The sequence below is a fragment of the Rhinopithecus roxellana genome, chromosome 8, assembly GCF_007565055.1.
Source record: "Rhinopithecus roxellana isolate Shanxi Qingling chromosome 8, ASM756505v1, whole genome shotgun sequence".
NCBI lineage: Eukaryota > Metazoa > Chordata > Mammalia > Primates > Cercopithecidae > Rhinopithecus > Rhinopithecus roxellana.
This window is the reverse complement of record NC_044556.1, coordinates 87,203,533-87,227,166: the sequence shown is the minus strand read 5'-3', so window position 1 is coordinate 87,227,166 and position 23,634 is coordinate 87,203,533. Positions and strand designations below refer to the sequence as shown.

At 41.4% G+C, this 23,634-nt stretch overlaps 1 protein-coding gene across 1 annotated transcript in view; it reads right to left on the bottom strand.

Annotated features, from left to right (window-relative positions):
* The window catches only part of FBXO28 (F-box protein 28), a 41,389-nt gene extending 18,319 nt beyond the window's left edge, over positions 1–23,070 (bottom strand). The window contains exons 1-3 of the mRNA XM_010382260.2: positions 22,767–23,070; positions 11,244–11,353; positions 7,008–7,146 (exon numbers count right to left, since the gene is read on the bottom strand). Of these exons, the coding sequence (XP_010380562.1) occupies positions 7,008–7,146; positions 11,244–11,353; positions 22,767–23,033 (516 nt within the window). The 5' untranslated portion in view covers positions 23,034–23,070. The remainder of the gene's footprint in view (positions 1–7,007; positions 7,147–11,243; positions 11,354–22,766) is intronic.
* Between the last annotated feature and the right edge of the window lie 564 nt (positions 23,071–23,634).

Genomic DNA, 23,634 nt, shown 5'->3' with positions numbered 1-23,634 from the left:
TTACAGGCGTGAGCAATCCTGCCTGGCCTGTTATATTCTCTTTAATATGAAAACAGACTTTTTTTTTTCCTTTAAAGGCTCATGGCTGTATATATTTATTTTGGGACAAGCATAGTAAAAGGAGAAATGTTCCCAACTACTCTTGATTTTTAAGAATATCTCCACATTGGCCGGGTGCGGTGGCTCACGCCTGTAATCCCAGCACTTTGGGAGGCCGAGGCGGGCGGATCACGAGGTCAGGAGATCGAGACCATCCTGGCTAACACAGTGAAATCTCGTCTCTACTAAAAAAAATACAAAATAACTAGCCGGGTGTGGTGATGGCATCTGTAGTCCCAACTGCTCAGGAGGCTGAGGCAGAAGAATGGCGTGAACCCGGGAGGCGGAGCTTGCAGTGAGCAGAGATCGTGCCACTGCACTCCAGCCTGGGCGACAGAGCAAGACCAGTCTCAAAAAAAAAAAGAGTATCTCCACATTAAAATCAACTTCAAAAGAAACAAAAACAACATTCTGTAAGCATTAAACTTAAATGGAAGCATATCCCTCAAAATAACTGACCTATCTTCTTCAAAAATGTGACTATCAAGTGACACAAAGAGAGCTTAGGGAATTGTTCCAGATATAGGAAGATTAAAGTCCATCCATGGTTCTGGATTACATTCTGTATTAACAAAAAAAATTGATAGGAAGAGTATTATTGGAATATGTGATGAAACTTGAGTATGAACTGTTAACTACATAACAGTATTACATCAGTGTTATAATTTTCTGATTTTGCTCTCTGTACTATGGTTAAGTAACAGTATCCTAGCTTTTAGGAAATACAATGAAATATTTAGGAACTAAGGAGCACAGTGTCTCCAACTTATTTTCAAGTGGTTCAGGAAAAAAAAAAGTATTTACATTTTATTTTCTTTTTCTTTCTTTCTTTTTTTTTTTTGAGACGGAGTCTCGCTCTGTCGCCCAGGCTGGAGTGCAGTGGCCAGATCTCAGCTCACTGCAAGCTCTGCCTCCCGGGTTCATGCCATTCTCCTGCCTCAGCCTCCGAGTAGCTGGGACTACAGGCGCTCGCCACCTTGCCTGGCTAGTTTTTTGTATTTTTTAGTAGAGACGGGGTTTCACCAGGTTAGCCAGGATGGTCTTGATCTCCTGACCTCGTGATCTGCCTGTCTCGGCCTCCCAAAGTGCTGGGATTACAGGCTTGAGCCACCGCACCCGGCCTACATTTTATTTTCTTGAGACAGGATCTTGCTCTGTCACCCAGGACTGGAGTGCAGTGGAATGATCATAGCTCATTGCAGCCTTGACTGCCCAGGCTCAAGCAATCATCCCACCTCAGCCGCCCAAGTAGCTGGGACTACAGGTGCATGCTGCCACACCCAGCTAATTAATTTCTTTTTGTAGAGACAGGGGTCTTACTTTGCAGCCCAGGTTGGTCTTGAACTCCTAGCGGCTTCAAGCCATCTGCTCGTCTCAGCCTCCCAAAGTATTAGAATTACAGGCATGAGCCACCATGCCTGGCCAAAAAGTATGTATGTATGCATGTATGTATGTATTTGAGACGAAGTCTCACTCTATCACCAGGCTGGAGTACAGTGGCGCAATCTCAGCTCACTGCAACCTCCGCCTCCTGGGTTCAAGTGATTCTCCTGCCTCAGCCTCCCAAGTGGCTGGGACTATAGGCATGTGCCACCATGTCCAGCTAATTTTACTTTATTTTATTTTATTTTTTTTTGAGATGGAGTCTTGCTCTGTCACCCAGGCTGGAGTGCAGTGGCGCAATCTCGGCTCACTGCAAGCTCTGCCTCCCAGGTTCACGCCATTCTCCTGCCTCAGCCTCCCAAATAGCTGGGACTACAGGTGCCTGCTACTACGCCTGGCTAATTTTTTGTATTTTTAGTAGAGACGGGGTTTCACCGTGTTAACCAGGATGGTCTCCATCTCCTGACCTCGTGATCCACTTGCCTTGGCCCCCCAAAGTGCTGGGATTACAGGCGTGAGCCACCGCACCTGGCCCATGCCCAGCTAATTTTTGTATTTTTAGTAGAGACGGGGTTTCACAATGTTGGCCAGGCTGGTCTCGATCTCTTGATCTTGTGATCTACTCGCCTCGGCCTCCCAAAGTGCTGGGATCACAGGCGGCAGCCACTGTGCCTGGCCAAAATGTATTTATAAAGAGAAAATAAAAACAAACAGGATGAAAGGTAAATAACTGCTGGATATGCAAATAAGCTCTATGGGAGTTCCTTGTACTAGTCTTGTAATTTTTGTGTAAACTTGAAATTACAAGAAAACAAAAATTTACACACGACAAAAGGAATAAAAAAATGTACCACCACCAGTTTTCTTTCCCAGAACAATAAATACAAGCCAATAATGCCTAATATATAGATTTTTATGTCTGTTCAGGGAAATATAGCTTCATGGCCTTACATAGCCAATTATACTCTAAAACCCCTAATTCTTGGGGACCACTGTGTTTCAATAAGAACAAAAGGTTTACCAGGGCTACTAGGGACAATTAAGAGCAGAGACTGGGAAGGGTGCAGTGGCTCACACGTGTACTCCCAGCACTTTGGGAGGCTGAGGCAGGCAGATCATGAGGTCAGAAGATCGAGGCCATCCTGGCTAACAAGGTGAAACCCTGTCTCTATTAAAAATACAAGAAAACTTAGCTGGGCATGGTGGCATGCGCCTGTAGTCCCAGCTACTTGGGGGGCTGAGGCAGAAGAATCGCTTGAACCCAGGAGGCGGAGGTTGCAGTGAGCCGAGACTCCAGCCTGGCTGACAGAGACAGACTCCATCTCAAAACAAAACAAAACAAAACAAAACAAAACAAAACAAAACAAAACAAAACAGAGCAGAGACTATGCTGCTCAGTATGGGGGCTCACACCTGTAATCCCAGCACTTTGGGAGGCTGAAGTGGGTGGATTGCTTGAGTCTAGGCGTTTAAGACAGCCTGGGCAACATGGTGAGACCCCGTCTCTAAAAATATTTTAAAAATATATAAATAAAACAGAAGAGCAGAGACTATCCACATCTTTTTTCATTATCTCTACGAACGGTTGGTTGCTCAATGCTCACATATAGTTGTGCTTCAGTATATGTAAACTGCTGATACTAACATGAGTTTACTGTAAAAAGTATAACTTCCATGTGTTAGACAGAAGATTTGAGAAATGTATAAGGAGTAAGCCAACATTCTATAACATGTTAGTTCTGAGAGAAGATAAAGAGAATATCAATGTGGTAGTTAGGGTTGGCCAACTATGCCCCTATTTACCCTATGCCTGGTTTTGTAAATAAAGTTTTACTGGAACGCAGGCACAAGCATTCATTTACCACACATTGCACGCAGCTGTTTCTCAGAATTGCATAGCTGTGACAGAGAGCACGAGGCTCACAAGGCCAAAAATATTTATGATCTGGCCTTTTACCAAAAAAAAGTTTGCTGGTCCCTGTCCTAGGTAATAGCAAACTTGTAACCTGTCTAAATTCTTTCTGTGCGTGTGTGGCAGGGTCTCACTCTATAGCCCAGGCTGGAGGGCAGTGGCACAACCTCGGCTCACTGCAACCTCCACCTCCCGGGTTCAAGCGATTCTCCTGCCTCAGCCTCCTGAGTAACTGGGACTACAGGTTCACGACATCACGGCCAGCTAATTTTTGTATTTTTAGTAGAGATGGGGTTTCACCATGTTGGCCAGGATGGTCTCAATCTCGACCTCAAGATCCATCCACCTCGGCCTCCCAAAGTGCTGGGATTACAGGTGTGAGCCACCGCGCCCAGCCCCAACTTTTACTTTAAAGGTCCAAAATTCTGGTACATATTTGGCTATCTAATTTAAACTATAATGCTGCTACTACTCAGGTTCACTAAAGTGAATAAAATGCTTACTGTAGACCTAAAGTTGGACAAAATGAATGTAGTCCATATAAAATCACAAAAGTTGGTTTTCTTAACAAAGTATAAAAGCTTCCGTGGCCAGGCACAGTGGCTCACACCTGTAATCCCAGCACTTTGGGAGGATAAGGCAGGCGGATCACTTGAGGTCAGGAGTTTTGAGGCCAGCCTGGCCAACATGGTGAAACCCCATCTCTACTAAAAATACAAAAATTACCTGGGTGTGGGGTGTGCACATGTAGTCTCAGCAACTCAGGAGGCTGAGGCATAAGAATCGCCTAAACCTGGGTGGGTGGCAGAGGTTGCAGTGAGCTGAGATTGTGCCACTGGACTCCAGCCTGGGCGACAGAGCGAGACTCCATTTCAAAAACAAAAACGCTTCTGAACTTTTTTTTTGGAGACAGAGTCTTGCTCCGTCGCCCAGGTTGGAGTGCAGTGGTGTGATCTCGGCTCACTGCAAGCTCTGCCTCCTAGGTTCATGCCATTCTCCTGCCTCAGCCTCCCGAGTAGCTGGGACTACAGGCGCTTGCCACCAGGTCCAGCTAATTTTGTTTTTGTATTTTTAGTAGAGACAGGGTTTCACCATGTTAGCCAGGATGGTCTCGATCTCCTGACCTCGTGATCCGCCCGCCTCAGCCTCCCAAAGTGCTGGGATTACACGTGTGAGCTACCGCACCCGGCCTAGACTTTTAAGTATATCCGAGAAGCAAGATCTCAGGGAAAACAAGAACAACTTATCATAAACACCATATATTAAATGAAGATTATATGTTAGACTGAAAATTTTGTATAATGTTCTTACTTTAGCATGTGGAAACCCATATATTAAATGAAGATTATATGTTAGACTGAAAATTTTGTATAATGTTCTTACTTTAGCATGTGGAAACTAAATGCCACATCCTTATTTTTTGCAGACAGGATGTGAAAAGTTCAAGCATGAGAAGTACAAAAAAGGGAACACTCCTGTACCGGGAGGGAGAGGTTGCTGTTAGCCGAGACTGCCCCACTGCACTCCAGCCTGGGTGGTAATGCAGCGAGACTCTGTCTCAAAAAAAAAAAAAAAAAAAAAAAAAAAAAGTCAACAAGTGGTTTCCAAAAAATGACAGGACTCAAGTGAATTTAACATTCTTTGTTTGTTTGTTTTTGAGACGAAGTCTTGCTTTGTTGCCAGGCTGGAGTGCAGTGGCATGATTCGGCTCACTGCAACCTCCAACTCCCTGGTTCAAGCAATTCTCCTGCCTCAGATGCCCGAGTAGCTGGGATTACAGGCACGTGCCACCATGCTCAGCTAATTTTCGTATTTTTAGTAGAGATGGGGTTTCACCATGTTGGCCAGTATGGTCTCGATCTCCTGACCTTGTGATCTGCCTGCCTCGGCCTCCCAAAGGGTGGGGATTACAGGTGTGAGCCACTGCGCCTGGCAACATTATTTATTTAGACTGTAGGCCGGGCGCGGTGGCTCAAGCCTGTAATCCCAGCACTTTGGGAGGCCGAGACGGGCGGATCACGAGGTCAGGAGATTGAGACCATCCTGGCTAACACGGTGAAACCCTGTCTCTACTAAAAAATACAAAAAAAAAAAAAAAGACTGTAAAGATCACCATTCCAAACACATGAGCCTGATCAACTAGCACAGAAATTGGTAACTTTTTCTGTACAGGCCAGATACTAAATTTTTCTTTTCTTTTTTTATTTTCTTGGGGCAGAGTCTTGCTCTGTTGCCCAGGTTGGAGTGCAGTGGTGTGATCTTGGATCATTGCAACCTCCACCTCCCGGGTTCAAGGGATTCTCGTGCCTCAGCCTCATAAGTATCTGGGATTAGAGGTTTGAGTCACTACAACCAGCCTGGATCCTAAATATTTTAATCTTTGTAGGCCACATGAACTCTGTCACAAACTATTCAACTCTGTTACTTAACAACTGACTGAACTCTCTTTGAAGTTATAACTGTGGGATGTTTCTTAAACATCCATGTTTCTAACAATGAGATATGCAATAAAAACTATGATGCTACATGAAACAAGCTAAGTTCAAAGAACTTCTCAGGAACACTTAAAAGTTAAGGCCTTTAAGTCAGATTCAGAAAAATCTGGCATAAGAATCACTCTGAAGTATCTAACTGGTCACCCTCTTACAGCACCCTATAAAAAGCATTAGTAGGTAATGTGCTGGTATGCAACAAGATCTTTAAAAGAAAATGTGGATAATGCAAAGAAAGCGAGATATACCAAAAATATTTCAAATACAATTATAAGAAATGTGATTCCCCCAAAAATAAATGTCAAAGAAAACTAAAAATGGACAAAGTACATATTAAATATTGCCAATGTAAATTATCTTTGGAAATAAAAAGAGAACATTCAAATTTTACTAGATATTAATTATTTCCAACCATGTTAAGGGAACCTTTTGCTAGCAACAACCAAGTAGCAAAATGACCTTTAATTATATCTCTACCACTTCCATATAAAAAGATACAGACATATCTCAATTTATACTTAATTCAAGGAGCAGGGTACTACTGAAGGTATAAGTAGTGTGTTGAATGTTGGAGTTTTTATTAACTTAGTAATGGTAAATATGCCACAATATATTTATTTCTATGTTAAACAGGACTGCTATTTAGTTCTCAGAATATTGGTAAATAGCAATTGTTTATTCTTGTCAAATCTGAAAGTTTATAAAGTTGTCTTTATGAAACATTTCTCAAACAAAACAAAAACCAGCTTGTCCCTCCTATTCCACCTCCCCAAAATTTTAAGTCTTGAAGGCAGGGATAATATGTATGTTGTTCATTGCTGTATCTCTAGCATCATACGAAACAGTAAAACCTCAAATTTTATTCTTGAGTATGAACTCTTAACAAACTTCTCTAAATATTAGAGTTTCAACTGTCTATTTCATAATTAGAATTTTAAATATAAAGATCACATAAATGATACATATTTTTATTAATAACTGTACAGAAGCCAAATTCATTAGTAGAAACTCATTTAGAGAAGTAGAAACAATTCTAACATTTCTAAAATTAAAAATTCATAACTTTATAATAAGTTTATGCAGGGCAGTCCAGCTGTTCTAGGCAAGCAATTCTATTTTACCTTTCCTGGGATGAAGCAACAGAGATTGGAATCCACATATTTCATGAAAGTCATATTTAATAGTGACAGCCTTGTTTCAACAGCAGCAAGAATGTCTGCATGACGAGCTAATGAATGGTTTCTCCTTTCTGACTCTCTCCTATAATAATAATAATAATAAAAGCAAGGCAACCATTAAAGCAGTATTGTGGACTAAAATATTAAGCAATCAAGATAGTTTAATGAAACACTTTTTTACATGTTAATTTAGAAATCTACAATTGGGTCATAATTTAACTGTAATGATGAATGAATCACTATGCCTAGAAATCCTTATCAAGGACTGGTACTCACTGACAAAATATTTGAAAACAAACAAACAAAAAAAACCCAAATTATATATACATATTTTTAAATTAGGTTTTTTGGGGCCGGGCTTGGAAGTTCACGCCTGTAATCCCAGCACTTTAGGAGGCTGAGGCAGGTGGATCACCTGAGGTCAGAAGTTTGAGACCAGGCTGGGCAACATGGTGAAACCCTGTCTCTACTAAAAATACAAAAGTTAGTCAGGCGTGATGGTACACTCCTATAGTCCCAGCTACTTGGGAGGCTGAGGCAGGAGACTCGCTTGAATCTGGGAGGAGGAGGCTGTAGTGAGCCAAGACCGCACCACTGCATTCCAGCCTGGGCGACAGAGCAAGACACCATCTCAAAAAAAAAAAAAAAAAAAGAAAAAAAGAAAAAAAAAAAAGGTTTTTTGGTTATCAAATCTAATGGCTATTAGAACCAGAGAAATTAGATAAATGAATGGATTACACATAGAAATATAGGCAGGAGACTATATGCTTTTGACCATAAAATTTAACTCCTTTAAACTTTTTAACAATTTGAGAAATAACTCATCCATAATAAAATTATCTTAAAGAGGACAATTTAGTGGTGTTTAGTATATTCACAGGATTGTACAACTATCACCACTATCTAATTTCAGAATATTTTCATCACCACAGAATGAACTCCTGGAACCATTATCAGCCACTCCCATTCTCCCAGTCCCTAGCAATACTAATCTACTTTCTGTTTCTCTGGATCCACCTATTCTGAAGATTTCAGATAAATGGAATCATAAAGTGGCCTTATGTTTCTGGCTTCTTTCATTCAGCATAGTTTTCAAGGTTCATTCTTGTTGTAGCATGTAACTTTTTATTGCCCAGTAACATTCCATCATACAGATATATCATCACTTTGTTTACTCATCAGCTGACGGACACTTGGGTTGTCTCCACTTTTTGGCTATTATGAATAATGCTGCTAAAAATGTTCGTGTACAAGTTTTTGTGCAAACATTATGTTTTCATTTATTTTGGGTACTTATGTAGGAATGAAATTGGTGGCTCAGACAATAACTCTCTGTTTAACTTTTTGAGAACAGCCCAACTGTTTTCTTTCTTTCTTTTTTTTTTTTTTTTTGAGACCAAGTCTCACTCTGTTGCCCAGGCTGGAATGCAATGGCACGATCTCGGCTCACTGCAACCTCTGCCTCCCGGGTTCAAGCAATTCTCCTGCCTCAGCCTCCTCAGAAGCTGGGATTATATGCATTCGACATCATGCCTGGCTAATTTTCAAATTTTTGTAGAGACGGGGTTTCACCATGTTGCCCAGGCTGGTCTTGAACTCCTGACCTCAGGTGATCCACCTGCCTTGGCCTCCCAAAGTGCTGGGATTACAGACGTGAGCCATCACATCCGGCCTGAGAATAGCCACACTGTTTTCTTTTTTTTTTTTTTTGAGACAGAGTCTCGCTCTGTCGCCCAGGCTGGAGTGCAGTGGTAGGATCTCCACTCGCTGCAAGCTCCGCCCCCTGGGTTCACGCCATTCTTCTGCCTCAGCCTCCCGTGTAGCTGGGACTACAGATGCCCGCCACTGCACCTGGCTAATTTTTGAATTTTTAGTAGAGACGGGTTTCACCGTGTTAGCCGGGATGGTCTCGATCTGCTGACCTCAAGCCACACTGTTTTCTAAAGTGACTGCACCATTTTACATTCCCAACATTGATATATGAAGGTTCCAATTTGTCTACATCCTCCCCAACATTTTTCCATTGTAGCCATCCTAGTGGATATAAAGCACTAGTGGATATAAACCTTGTAGTGGTTTTGATTTGCATTCCCCTGATGACTAATGATGTTGAGCACCTTTCATGTGCTTGTTGGCTATTACGTATCTTCTTTGGAGAAGTGTCTATTCAAATCCTTTGCCCTTTATTTTGGAGAGTCTCGCTCTGTTGCCAAGGCTGGAGTGCAGTGGTGCGACCTCGGCTCACTGCAACCTCCGCCTTCCGGGTTCAAGCGAGTCTCCTGCCTCAGCCTCCAAGTAGCTGGGATTACAGGCGCCCGCCACCACGCCCAGGTAGTTTTTGTAGTTTTAGTAGAGACAGGGTTTTACCATGCTGGCCAGGCTGGTCTTGAACTCCTGATCTCAGGTGATCCACCCACCTCAGTCCCCCAACATGCTGGGATTACAGGCGTGAGCCACCGCACCTGGCCCCTTTACCCTTTTTTAAACTGGTTTGTCTTTTTATTGTTGAGTTGTAAGAGTTCCTCATACAATCTGGATACACGATTTGTGCATGTTTTCTCTCATTTTGTGGCGTGTCTTTTCATTTTCTTAATGGTGTCTTTTGAGCCACAAAAGTTTTAAATTTTAAGTCCAATTCGCCTAATTTTTTCTTTTGCTACTTGTGCTTTTGGTGTCACTGCCTAATCCAAGTTCATGAAGACTTACTACTATGTTTTCTTCTAAGAGTTATATATAGTGCTGACATTTACACTTAGGTCTATGATCCCTTTTGAGTTAACTTTGATTTACAGTATGAGGAAGAAGTCCAACTTCATTCGTTTTCATGAAGAAAACTAGTTGTCCCAGTATCATTTGTTGAAAACACTATTCTCACCGCATTGAATTATCTTGACATTCTTGTTAAAATCAACTGATTAAAAATATAACGTTTATTATCCAGACTCTTGCCTCTATTTCTTTGATCTACAAGTCTATCCTTATGCTAGTGCCATACTGTTTTGATTACTATAGCTTTGTACTAAGTTTTGAAAGTGGGAAGTGTTTGTCCTCCAATACTCCTCTCCTTTTTCAAAATTGCTTTGGTTATTGTCACATTCTTGTATTTCCACAGGAATTTTAGGATCAGTGTATCAAGTTTTGGAAAAAAAAAAAAAGACAGCTGGGCCGGGCGCGGTGGCTCAAGCCTGTAATCCCAGCACTTTGGGAGGCCGAGACGGGCGGATCACGAGGTCAGGAGATCGATCCTGGCTAACATGGTAAAACCCCGTCTCTACTAAAAATACAAAAAACTAGCCGGGCGACGTGGCGGGTGCCTGTAGTCCCAGCTACTTGGGAGGCTGAGGCAGGAGAATGGCGTGAACCCGGGAGGCGGAGCTTGCAGTGAGCTGAGATCCGGCCACTGCACTCCAGTTTGGGCGACAGAGCGAGACTCCGTCTCAAAAAAAAAAAAAAAAAAAAAAAAAGACAGCTGGAATTTTTGCTAGGGGTTACAAAAAAAAAAAAAAGAAGTCAAGAAACAAACAAAACATATTGTACCTTATTGTCAACCCCTATCACACTGAATGTGTAGATCAATCTGAAGAGTATTGTTATCTTAACAATATGAAGTCTTCGAATCCATGAACACAGAATGCCTTTCCACTTATTTAAGTCTTCTTTAATTTCTTTCAATGGTGTTTGTAGTTTTTAGTATACAAGTCTTGTGTTTTTGTTATATGTATTACTAAGTATTCTATTCTTTTTGAAACTATGATACAATGTGTTGAACTTCCTTTTTGGATTGTTCATTGCTAGTGTATATAAACATAATTGATTTCTGTATATTATTTTTATATCCCATATCCTTGCTGAACTGGTTTACTAGCTTTAACAATCAATTAGTGCACTCCTTATCCACAAGATCATATCATCTGTGAACACAGAGTTCTACTTCTTCTTTTCCCATTTGAATGCCTTATATTTCATTTTCTTGCCTATTTTCTCTGGCTAGAACCTCCAGTAAAATGTTGCTCAGAAACGGTGAGAATGGACAAACCACTGCAGAAATCACATTGTGATCTTTGTGCCCTTTGCTATAAAAACTTGGAAAGCAATATATAAACCATGAGACTGAAAAAAAGAAGTCAAGAAACAAACAAAACCAGCTGTATATCATTGTCATTGCCACCCACAACATACCTTGGGAGTTGTGCTTTAACTTGTTTCTGACATAGATTATGGTACCTCTCCACTTTAAGAAATCCCTGATTCAACATTCTCTGGCAGACCAAGTCCATTCTTTTACAAACCTACAGGGAGAAAAAAGAACAACAAAAATCAATAACCAAATTAATAACAGACAATTAACAGAGACTCATAACTGATGGCTTAAAGCTCTCTGTATCCTACTATCGTTCCTCAGTTTGCTGTATGTACCTTTTTTTTTTTTTGAGACAGTCTCACTTTGTTGCTCAGGCTGGAGTGCAGTGGCCTGATCAGTGCAACCTCCGCCTCCCAGGTTCAAGGATTCTGCAGCAACTGAGTCATCAACCTAAGGTTAATTCTCACCATATGGGGTAGATGTTGCAGTACAAGATATGGATAGTTAGGAGCTGTCTTATGCTTCTTTCCATCTCATCCAAGCACAAATGATCAACAAATGTTTGTTGAAACGAAATGCTGATGAAACTCTTGATGTAAGTTGTTTTCTCCTGAGAACATAGGGCTGACAAAAATTCTGGCAAACTGGGTTGAAGCTCAAGAAGGCTTTAATATTCTCATAATAAAACCAGATATTTAAAGCACAATAAACTTTAAGTACAAAGTAATTTCTTTTTTCTTTTTCTTTTTTTTGAGACAGAGTCTCGCTCTGTCGCCCAGGCTTGAGTGCAGTGGCGCAATGTTGGCTCACTGCAAACTCCCCCTTCCGGGTTCACGCCATTCTTCTGTCTCAGCCTCTTGAGCTGGGACTACAGACGCCCGCCACCAAGACCGGCTAATTTTTTATATTTTTAGTAGAGACGGGGTTTCACCACGTTAGCCAGGATGGTCTCGATCTCCTGACCTTGTGATTTGCCAGCCTCGGCCTCCCAAAGTGCCCGGATTAAAGGTGTCAGCCACCGCGCCTGGCCAGTAATTTCTAATAAGTAATGTTTGTTTGTTTGCTTTTCAGACAGAGTTTCACTCTGTCACCCAGGTTGAAGTGCAGTGGCGTGATCTTGGTTCACTGCAACCTCCGTCTCCCGGGTTCAAGTGATTCTTCTGCCTCAGCCTCCCGAGTAGCTGGGATTACAGTTACGGGCCACCACGCCCAGCTAATTTTTGCATTCTAAGTAGAGATGGGGTTTCACCATGTTGGCCAGGCTGATCTTGAACTCCTGGCCTCAGGTGATCCACCCACCTTGGCCTCCCAAAGTGTGGGGATTACAGGTGTGAGCCACCCTGCCTGGCCAATATGTTAAAATACAGTAGAATCTATTTCTAACTAAACTAAACCAGTTATCAGTATTTGTTCAGTGTCTACTGAAAAAAAAAAGACATAAACCCAGTGCATATCAACATATGTAACTGCTTTTAATGAAAAGTAACTTTTTTCCAAAACAAAACATTTAGTGATTAGCCTTATTTTACATTTCTGAAAGGCTTTTTGATATGTGGTTTAATATAACACAGGTCAACTTTCATACCTGTCTCTGCATTCAATCAACTGAGGTATTCTTACCTCAGAAAATTCTGGAAAACACAAGAACACACAAGTGCACGTTTCATTAGCTATCAGTGTGATGCCATCACGTCATCAAATGTCACGTGGCTACTGGAAAACTCCATGTATAATTGTGGAAAAAATGAGCATGCCAAACATAAATAAAACCTTAGTACTATATAAAAAAAAATACTTTAGAACTTATGGACCCTGTGACAGGATCTTGGAAACCTCTCTGGGGTTTCTGGACAACACTTTGAGAACCAGTGCTCCAATCCTGAATAATCACATGACCACAAACACCAGTACTGAACTTCATGTGGGGAAAAAAAAAACTTTTATTATGTTATTGAAGGAAAGAAAAGGGAGTGTCTATGTGTGTGAAATGAGGGCAACAGGGCTAACTTCTCAACTTATTAGGAAGTTAACAGACAATATCAAATAGAAGAAAATCAGCCAAAAGACTTGAAAGTGGTGCCTCTGGGGAATAAAAACTGGGGACTATAAAAACTATGTTTTGTTGTTAAAACTATTTGATATTTTATTTTACTTATTTATTTATTTTTAGAGGGAGTCTCGCTCTGTTGCCCAGGCTGGAGTGCAGTGGCGTGATCTCGGCTCACTGCCACCTCCATCTCCTGGGTTCAAGCGCTTCTCCTGCTTCAGCCTCCCAAGTAGCTGAGATTACAGATGCCTGCCACCACACCTGGCTAATTTTTCCTATTTTTAGTAGAGACAGGGCTTCACTATGTTGGTTAGCCTAGTCTTGAACTCCTGACCTCAAGTGATCTCCCTGCCTTGGCCTCCAGAAGTGCTGGGATCACAGGCGTTGAGCACTGCACCCAGCCTATTTGATACATTAAATCATCAGATGAGTAGATAGTGGATTTAAAAATAAACTGAGGTACCCTGTAACACAACCTTGTAGAAAAACACTTCTTGTCTCTGTAGACTCTACAACCTTGTTGATAATTTCTGAGAGAAATAATTTTTATCAGCAATATATTTACAAAGACAAAAATTAAAGTCAATCACTGCTGTAACAATTTTCAAGGTTCAGTCAAAATTATTTTACTAGTTTTGCTGCACTGGATCTAGCTAACTTCTAGGGTTTAGATATCTTTCAATAACCTATAAACTCAAATGAATATGAGTGCTGACTAGCATAAGTATTTAAGTACTGACTGGATGATGAGAGTAAGAATAAATAACCAGATAGGCCCAACTAAGGAAGATTTCATATGACAGAAGATTTGAATCAGGCTTTGAAGGAGGAGAGGGCAAAGAATGCTAAGTTAGATGTAATGGTGTATGCAAAGGCACAAAGTCTAGAATGAACAAACCGTTAGTGAGCAAACCACTTCCGAAGACATGTGAGATGTGTGGGCCAAGCTGAGAGGAATAAAATTTCCCATGTTTTGAGTTGAGAAATCAGGTAAGTAACTTTAAAAAGAGAATGAATGGCCAGGAGCAGTGGCTCACGCCTGTAATCCCAGCACTTTGGGAGACCGAGGTGGGCAGATCACTTGAGGTCAGCAGTTCAAGACCAGCCTGTCCAACATGATGAACCCCCATATACAAATTAGCTGGGTGTGGTGGCAGGCGCCTGTAATTCCAGCTACTTGGGAGGCTGAGGCAGGAGAATCGCTTGAACCAGGAAGGTGGAGGTTGCAGTGGGCTGAGATCGCACCAATGCACTCCTATCTGGATGACAGAACGAGATTCCGTGTCAGAAAAAAAAAAAAAAAAAAAGAGAATGACCACCCTTCCGCAGAAGTTGGACTTAATAAATAAAAAAGAAGAAAAGAAAAGAAAAAGACTACCCATCTTTTTGGTTATTTTCTGCAAGCACTATCTTACCAGGACTAAAGAGATGGTTCTGGAAATTTCACTGGAGATAGTGAAATAAATGTACATGGACCCCAAATGAAGTGAAAGACAAGAAAAAAAAGGCCTATAAACGGAGCCTCAACTGACATTTATAATTAAAAGCTGATAAAAAGATTAGAGAATAGGAGGTCACAAAGACAGACAAATTAGAATAACACTACACAAGCCAACATCAAAAAGATTTTAAGCATAGCCAGGTGCAGAGGCATGGGCCTTTAGTTCTAGCTTCCCAGCTACTTGGGAAGCTGAGGTGGGAGGATCACTAGGGCCCAGGAGTTTGAGGCTGTAGTGTATGATGATCACACTTGCACTACTCTATTTTGGGCAACATAGCAAGACCTCATCCCAAAAGAAAAAAAAAAGAAAAATTATTTTAAACATTAGGCAATATTGTAAGGAAAGAACAGTATTTAATGTGGTAGTTTTCCTGTATGTTCAAATGTTCAAGGAGCACTGACTAACAAATAGCACAAAAACACAAAAGATCATATATCTTTCGGCAAGGCGCATCAGCTGAGGTCAGGAGTTCGAGACCAGCCTGGTCAAAGTGGTGAAATCTCATCTCTACTAAAAATACAAAAATTAGCCAGGCATGGTGGCAGGCGCCTGTAATCCTAGCTACTCGGGAGGCTGAGGCAGGAGGGTCGCTGGAACCTGAGAGGTGAAGGTTGCAGTGAGCCGAGATCGCGCCACTGCACTCCAGCCTGGGTGACAGAGCGAGACTCCATCTCAAATATAAAACAAAAAACCAAGAGATCACACATCTTTTGTTTAGGGTTCAGAAAGAAGTCACATCTGGAAAAAAGAAATATACTAAATTGCCCCAGGGCAAGCAATTTAATGATAGCTGCTGATAATGTATGCTAACTTATAACTCAAATTATCTCATTTAAAGTGTAGCTCTAAATTTAGGCATATTTTAATAATTTCCCAAAGCTAAAGGGAAGAAATTTTATTTCCTCAGTGACGACAACCAAACAAAAATCCTAGCAATTTGGCAATTTACCCAAGACAGTAACATAAAATCCTGAAGCCTAATATATGGAGCCTAAAGATGATGACTATGTTAAAAACTATCAGGGCATTGAAAGATTAGGAAAAGTATATACCATAAAGACAAAAGGGAATGAACAGAATAAATCACTGAAGAACAAAGATATATAGTTTGGGCTCCTGTTACTTGCTGTTCTACTATAAGAGAATAAATGTAGTTTTCTTGGTTGAGGTCAGTAAAGAAAAATTTTCTTTGTTTTTAGAATTGTTGTGCTACCATGGTCCTTCTTAATAATGCAAGACACACAGGCTATACATTTGTGAAACGTGATTTTCCTGTTTAATCTTTAATATCAAGTCCTTTTTGTTTGAGATGGAGTTTCACTCTCTTTGCCCAGGCTGGAATGCAGTGATCTCCACTCACTGCAACCTTCGCCTCCCGGGTTCAAGTGATTCTCCTGCCTCAGCCTCCCAAGTAGTTGGCATTATAGGCGCCCGCCACCACTCCCGGGTAATTTTTTGTGTTTTTAGTAGAGACGGGGTTTCACCATGTTGGTCAGGCTGGTGTCGAACTCCTGACCTCAGGTGATCTACTCGTCTCAGCCTCCCAAAGTGCTGGGATTACAGGCATGAGCCACCATGCCCAGCCTTGTCTTAACTATTTTTTTAAAATTTTTATTTCTTTAAGTTTTAACTGTTTCTAAGATGCACATTTTTAAACATCTGACAGTGGAATAGACCTACGATACATAATGTCTTAGAATTACAATTGGTGGCATTTTTTTCTTGGATGCCTTGAAATACGGTATGCTCAACTCCTTCAATTTTAAGACGCTGTAGAGACTTAGAGACATGTTACCAACTTAATAACAACTTTTCTGGGGACAAAAAAGGTACCACCACGATAATATACATACAAATTGATCAAGATGCATTGATTTCAAAAAAGTTAAATATGAAACTCTTATATCTTAGAATTAAGGAAATACTGTAATGGAAGCCAATTTTTTTTTTTTTTAAGACAGGCTCTCCCTCTGTTGCCCAGGCTGGAATGCAGTGGCACGATCACGGCTCACTGAGGCTTCCACCTCCCTGGGGCTCAGGCAATCCTCCCACCTCAGCCTCCTGGGCTCAAGTGATCCACTCACCTGGGTCTCCTAAAGTGTTAGGATTACAGGCATGAACCACTGTGCCCAGCTGGAACCGAGTTTTAAAATGTATTCATCATTGTGTAAGATGAAGACAGAATAAATAAATAAATATTTAGTTTCTCTGTTCATCTTACACAATGATAATTCCAATGTAGTAAGTGCAAAAATGATGCAATGGAAACTTAGAAATATTACCTACATAAACTTCAGAGAAGAATTATAGAAAGAAGTATATGCCAAAGGTACAAATATTTTCTAGGAGAGGGAAAACAGGAAAAAGCATGTGTTTGAAGAGGCCCAAGATATTCAGGAAACTGAAGAGCTTGATGTTTGTTTCAATCAATCTTAAGTACAAGATGCTAGAAATAGGTGTTTAAGGAAAATCTCTATTAAAGGTTATCTTTTGCTCCCAATCTCAAAAATTAGGAAGCTGGATTTATATGCACAGCTCATCCTGTTAACATAGTATCTTCTTCAATCTTGTAAGAATCCATACTACTCAGTTTATCAAGGTATGCAGATATATCTGGCGTCTTTTAAGAAATGATGATAAGAGATGGAAATTGTTTTGTTTTTTAAAATGCCCTTATTTGCTCCACCCACCGAAAGCTGTCAACCCTGGAGGTTCTCAAAAACAGTTTCTTAAATCGGACTGGTCTGTGAAATAAAAAAGCTGGGGGGATAGGAGGACGGTTGACCACTAATCTAGAACATTTACAATTTCACATATCCAAATTCAAGCTTATCTGAATCCCTCTAAGTCATTCTTCTCCAATCACTTCATTACTTTACACATCGTTTTTTTCTGCTGGGAATGCTCTTCTTCTACCTTTATTAACTGGATAAAAACTTATTATCTTGAGGAAGTCTTTCCTGATTAAGTCCTAATTAACCTCAACACTCATATTTACCATCTTTGCATTTGTTATCCTGGTGCTGTGTAAGTGTGCTCAAGGAAGGTACGTATATTTTTTCTTGATGACGATCCAGTGGACAGAGTTACTGACTGAACCTCTTTACTTTGTGAGAACAGGAAGAATGAACTGCCCCCAAGAGATTATAATTTCTTACCTGTACTTATGCACTCATTAATAAAATCAACAGCCTGAAGAGACAGTAGGAGAAAAAAACAAAAAATCAGCAATAGAGTGTATTCTCTGGAATATAGCAATACAGAGCAGTGGTCCTTAAAGTGTGGTCTGGGCAGTGGGAGATCCCCAGGGTCCCGGAGACCATTTCAGGAGGTTTGCAAGACCAAACTATTCTCAGATTCTCAGAGTACCAAGAAGTTATTTGCCTTTTCCACTCATTCTCTCACAAGTATCCTGTGGAATTTTCCAGAAGCAATATGACATGTGCTGACATTATTGTTCTGACAGCTAATGGAATATGTTCTGTGTATTCTTGTGTTTTCTAGAATTTTCCAAGGTAAGTTCTCTGGGTCTTCAATAACTTTTAAAAGTGTAAAGGTGTCTTCAGACCAAAAAAACAGAACTCTTGCGCAGAGTGAGAGATACAATGAAGACAGCTTGCCTACTTAAAAACAAAAACAAAAAAAGAAGTAATGGTTCTTCATTTTCCTTCATATTTCCTACCAACCAACCCACTCTATAACTAAAATTTTCTAACATATTTGAAGAAAAGATGCGAAAGGAACTATAAATAGGTAACATTTAATTAGCTAAAGTGCTCCAGAGAAATATCTTGAGACAAAAGCACGCATTTATGTATTTTGTCGCTGACTGGAAAATTCATTCCAGAAAATAAGCAAGAATTCTCAACTTAACCTTTAGTCAAATTCAAGTTCTGAAACACTAAGAGGATTTCAATTAAAATAAGAGCTCCAGTTGAACCGCAGAGGAAAAAAATTGACAGTATCTCTCTAAAACATCTTTTAAAAGCCTCCTGTAGGGCAGGTAAAATTATATAATGCAGTGTTTGAAACACGATAATTTTTTTCCCTTTTTATATTGTACTTTAAATAAATAGAAAAAATTTTTTCCCCTTTTTATACTGTGCAGGGGCTCACATCTGTAATCCCAGCATTTTGGAAGGCTGAGGTGGGCGGACCACTTGAGCACAGGAGTTTAAACTTAAGACCAGCCTGGGCAACATGGAGAAACCTCATCTCCACAAAAAATACACAAAATCAAGGCTTCAGTGAGCTGTGATCGCGCCGCTGCATTCCAGCCTGGGCGACAGAGGGAGATCCTGTCTCAAAAATTAAAAATAAATAAATAATTTAAAAAGCTCCCTATACTTGTTTTTCAGCAGGTGAGAATATAATGCTCATGAGCCAAAGTTACATAGGTTCAAAGTTAGCTCTGATCTGCTCCTGAAGGTAGGATCTCACTTCTTTTTTCTTTTTTTGAAACAGAATTTCGCTCTGTCACCCAGGCTGGAGTGCAGTGGCACCATCTCAGTTCACTGCAGCCTCCGCCTCCTGGGTTCAAGTGATTCTCCTGCCTCAGCCTCCTGAGTAGCTGGGATTACAGGAGTGTGCCACCACACCTGGCCAATTTTTTATATTTTTGGTAGAGATGGGGGTTTCACCATGTTGGCCAGGCTGGTATCGAATTCCTGACCTCAAGTGATCCGCCCACTTTGGCCTCCCAAAGTGCTGGGATTACTGGCGTGAGCCACCGCACTCGGCCAGGCTCTCACTTCTTAACCTTTGCCATTTGTTTCAAAGTCTCTCACCCACCTGCCAAGGGGGCCTGGGTGACATACTAACGCTGCATCAGCACAAATTTGTCTGTTTTACTGGAAAAACAACTCAAAGTACATGTTTTGTCATTTCAAAGGTTGTGTTTAGCCAAATAATTTTACACTGGAGGAGTCAAATATTTAAGGAGTAATTTCTGTGAAACCACCAGACTCATGATACATCTTCTGATCAATAGTCAATGGCCAAAAAATAAAATAAAATGAAATAAAAAAATCCAGGCCTAGGTGGGTGGATTGCCTGAGCTCAGGAGTTCAAGACCAGCTTGGGCAACATGGTGAAACCCCATCTCTACAAAATACAAAAATTAGCAGGGCATGGTGGCGTGTGCCTGTAGCTCCAGCTACTCAGGAGGCTGAGGCAGGAGAATCACTTCAACCTGGGAGGTGGAGGTTGCAGTGAGCCGAGATGGCACCACTGCACTCCAGCCTGGGTGACAGAGCAAGACTCTGTCACAAAAAAAAAAAAAAAAAAAAAAATCCAATTTATTTTTATTTTTTTTGAGATGGCGATCTCGGCTCACTACAACCCCCGCCTCCCGGGTTCAAGCGATTCTCCCACATCAGTCTCCCGAGCAGCTGGGATTACAGGTACCCACCATCACGCCTGGCTAATTTTTGTATTTTTATAAAGATGGGGTTTTACCACGTTGGCCAGCTGGTCTTGAACTCCTGACCTCAGGTGATCCGCCCACCTCAGCCTCCCAAAGTGCTGGCATTACAGGCGTGAGCCACCATGCCCAGCCAAAAATCCAATTTAAAAAGGCATTCACACAGTCCCTTGGAAATCAGTTATTCATGGTAAGAGGAAACAAAGATTATTATCAACTAAACAGTACAAATAACCGAAAAATGTTATTGTAGCAATTTCAGCCTAGAGCAAAACTTTTAAAGAAAATGCAGAGTAATAAGTACATGGATTGTGTACCTGTTGTCTACATTAGGTGCTAAGCATAGTTGTAACTGAGGTCCCAATAAGACAAGTAAACTGAGAAGGAAGAAAAAAAGTCCCTGAACAATATATAAATTAGCTCACTAGCTACCTAATAGCTGACATTTAGCTTTATGAAAACTAATTCTGTTCTTAATATTACCCCCTTCAAAGCATATCCAGCCTTAATTCCAGCTAAAAAATAAACTTACAATGAAGAGAACTATGTAACTTATATGTCAGATAGCAGCATATACTAAAGTCCCTTGATTCTTTGCAAACGATTCTTTAGGTATAAATGGCTACTTAAGAAGGCATGTACAGTACACCTAGGCACTCTCTTGACTGCCAAGTTCAGAAAAGATCATAATTAAATTAATGCTGACACCTAGTGGCAAGAAAGAACATCTTTCTTTTATAACGTTACCTGAATTGTACCTTCCAAGCAAAGACACTTCCAAATCCCCACAAAAGATTATCCATTTAATCTATTCAAGAATTATCCATTAGTCTTAAGTAAAGAAAAACAGTTCCCCATCACTGAAAAATCTTATTTGCAGATGTAGAACGGGGCAGAATCTTTTCCTGGGGGTGGGCAATGGTACTGAAGGGACTCCTTATGAAAAATCTGAGTTTGAAATTATAAATTTATAACCTTAAAAGGCCAGAGAACTGCTTAAAAATTAAGAATGCAGCTGAATATCTCACCTGACAGAGATGTCATTTATTCATAAATTGTGGGATGTTTTAACTCTGGTTAGGACAGACTGGTTCCCCTGCTCCCCCTACAACTTTACATTTTTTTAAAACAGTAATATGATCAACAAACAAACAAAACTCCGTTTTTCTCAACACTTACAAAACAGAACTGTGAATATTCCAAGCTTTACCAAGCCATTGTCTAGTTGAATGGTTCAATTCAAACAAATGTTATATGCCCAATTTCCCCAACACCATGAATGTACAGCGCGAATTTTGATTAAACGCCATCATTTGTAAAAATCTGAAGGAATATTTAAGATTCTAAATGAAGTTCTAGGATGAAAATGTTCTGGAAATTCAGAGGCAATCAATTGTGAAATATCTATTTTCAGCTGAAGAAATTTTCCATCCTGCAGACTGGCATGGTTGAACTGCTGTGTTGACTAGAAAAAAAATTGGTCATCAGTTTGAATTAATATTTATAAGCTCTCTTTTACAAATAAGTTATGATTTCTTTTAAAAATGCAATTATAATCCACTTGAAACTGGAGGAGTAAGCCTACAATATAGCATATTGAGTAATAAGAAAATGTTATACACAGCACATTCAGAGATATGCCTTTGTCCTCTTAAAAACAATTCCCAGCACAGATTTAGCTTCTCCATAGAATCGGTTTGCAATCATTTCAAAATGTCCACCTCCTTCCATTTATTTACCACTTAAAGATACATTCACTGAAAGGCAGCAAAATATCTAACTGAACTAACATTCACCACACCTTCAGTCATACCTCGGGAGTGAAGTAAAAGCCCAATGGCAAATTCATTATTTTTAAAAATCATGGACTGAACTATTGTGATTTTAAGGTATAAAGAAACCTCTCCTAAAGCAGGTGGGTGGGCGTAAATCACTAGTTAAAAATAAATTGCAAAAGAGAAAAAACCCGTCAAGGGGTAAGTTGCTTCACTACGGTGGGAAGCGTTAGGATGAGGCAAAGCAGGAATGGTCATTTCCCAAGGCTCTACTTTAGTGGTCAACTAAGGCGCTGGGGCTAACGCTAAGTAAACACGTTTGAATTCTTCGGAACCGCTACCCGGTTTGGGGCAGCTGAGCCACCCTACTCTACTCAATCTTCTCGAACAAGGAAACTTGGGTGGTTGGGGTGGGGAACAATACGTTATTCTTGCAAGATAAACCAAGCCTGGCTGGGGTCATCTGCCTACTTCTGAGTTTTCTCCCCCAACCCAGGCCGGGGGCTGGAAGCGGCATACAAAAGGCAGGCGACATGACCTCTCCGGGTCCACTCTCAGGCCAGGCGGAAGGTGGAAAGACCAATTCCGCTACCCCTCCCGTAGAGGGCCCGCTTCCGGGCGGGAGGCAAGGAGCCCCCAGGGCGAAGTTCCCTCAAGAAGTAACCCCAGCTCCGCAGCTAGGACGCAACTGGAAACCAGCCCACTCCTGCTGACTGACGCCAAAGGAGAGTTCGGAACCGGAGCGGCGCCCTCCCGGATCTATAGCCGGCTGGGGCTCGCGAGGGGATCCCTCCCCGGGGAACGCGCTCTCTTCTCCTCCCCTCCCAGACCTCGGCCGGGGGGAGAGGGAGGCAGGAGTTGTCCGGGGGCCTCACCAGGCGGAGCTGGCTAATTTCGTCGTAGGACATAAAGCTGAGGATGTTCTCGATGGCTACGATGGGCAGCGCCACAAGCGTGTTGTTTTGAGGCAGCTGGTCCGGAGCCAGCGCCGGGGCTGGCAGCGCCTGGGACCCCGGTTGTGGGTGCTGTGGCGGGGGCGGTGGGGGCTGTCGCTGGGTAGAGCCGGAGGCCAAAGAGGAGCCGCCGTCGCCGTGGCTGCCGCCTCCTTCCTCTGCCATCCGGTCCTCCGCCGCCGCCGCCATTTTGGGGGTTTGATTCCTTACCCCCACTGCAAGGGGAACAGGGACACTTCCGGTGCGTCACTTCCTCCTCCTGCAGCCGCCGGGGAAGGGGTACCTGGAGGAGTGGGGAGGAGCCTGTGGGATAACAGGCGGAGAGGACTCACAGGGTACCTTTCAAGTGGAAGTCAGGGAAGATCATGTAAACCCCAAGAAAGGTGGTCATCCTAACCCTTTTGTCTAAGATTAGTAACTGCTTGAGAGCAAGGAAACCCTATCTATTAAAATGAACTTCACTGTGCAGTTTTCTTAAAGGGCTTCCTGACAAAGGATAATAAAGATGTTGCCTAATAAGTGTAGACGGAAATAATGTAGTTAGACTAGCACCATTTTTCAGGAATCGTAGAAATGATTGATTTAGGCAAATAAAAAGGTGTAAAATATCAAGAACTACAACATGGATGAACCGTGAGAACATATTAAGTGAAAGAAATTAGACACAAAGGACCACATAGTGTATGATTGCATTTATATAGAATGTCTGAAATAGGCAAATCCATAGAGATAAAAAGTAGATTATTGGTCTCCAGAGGCTGGGGGAAGTGGGGAAATGACTGCTAACAGG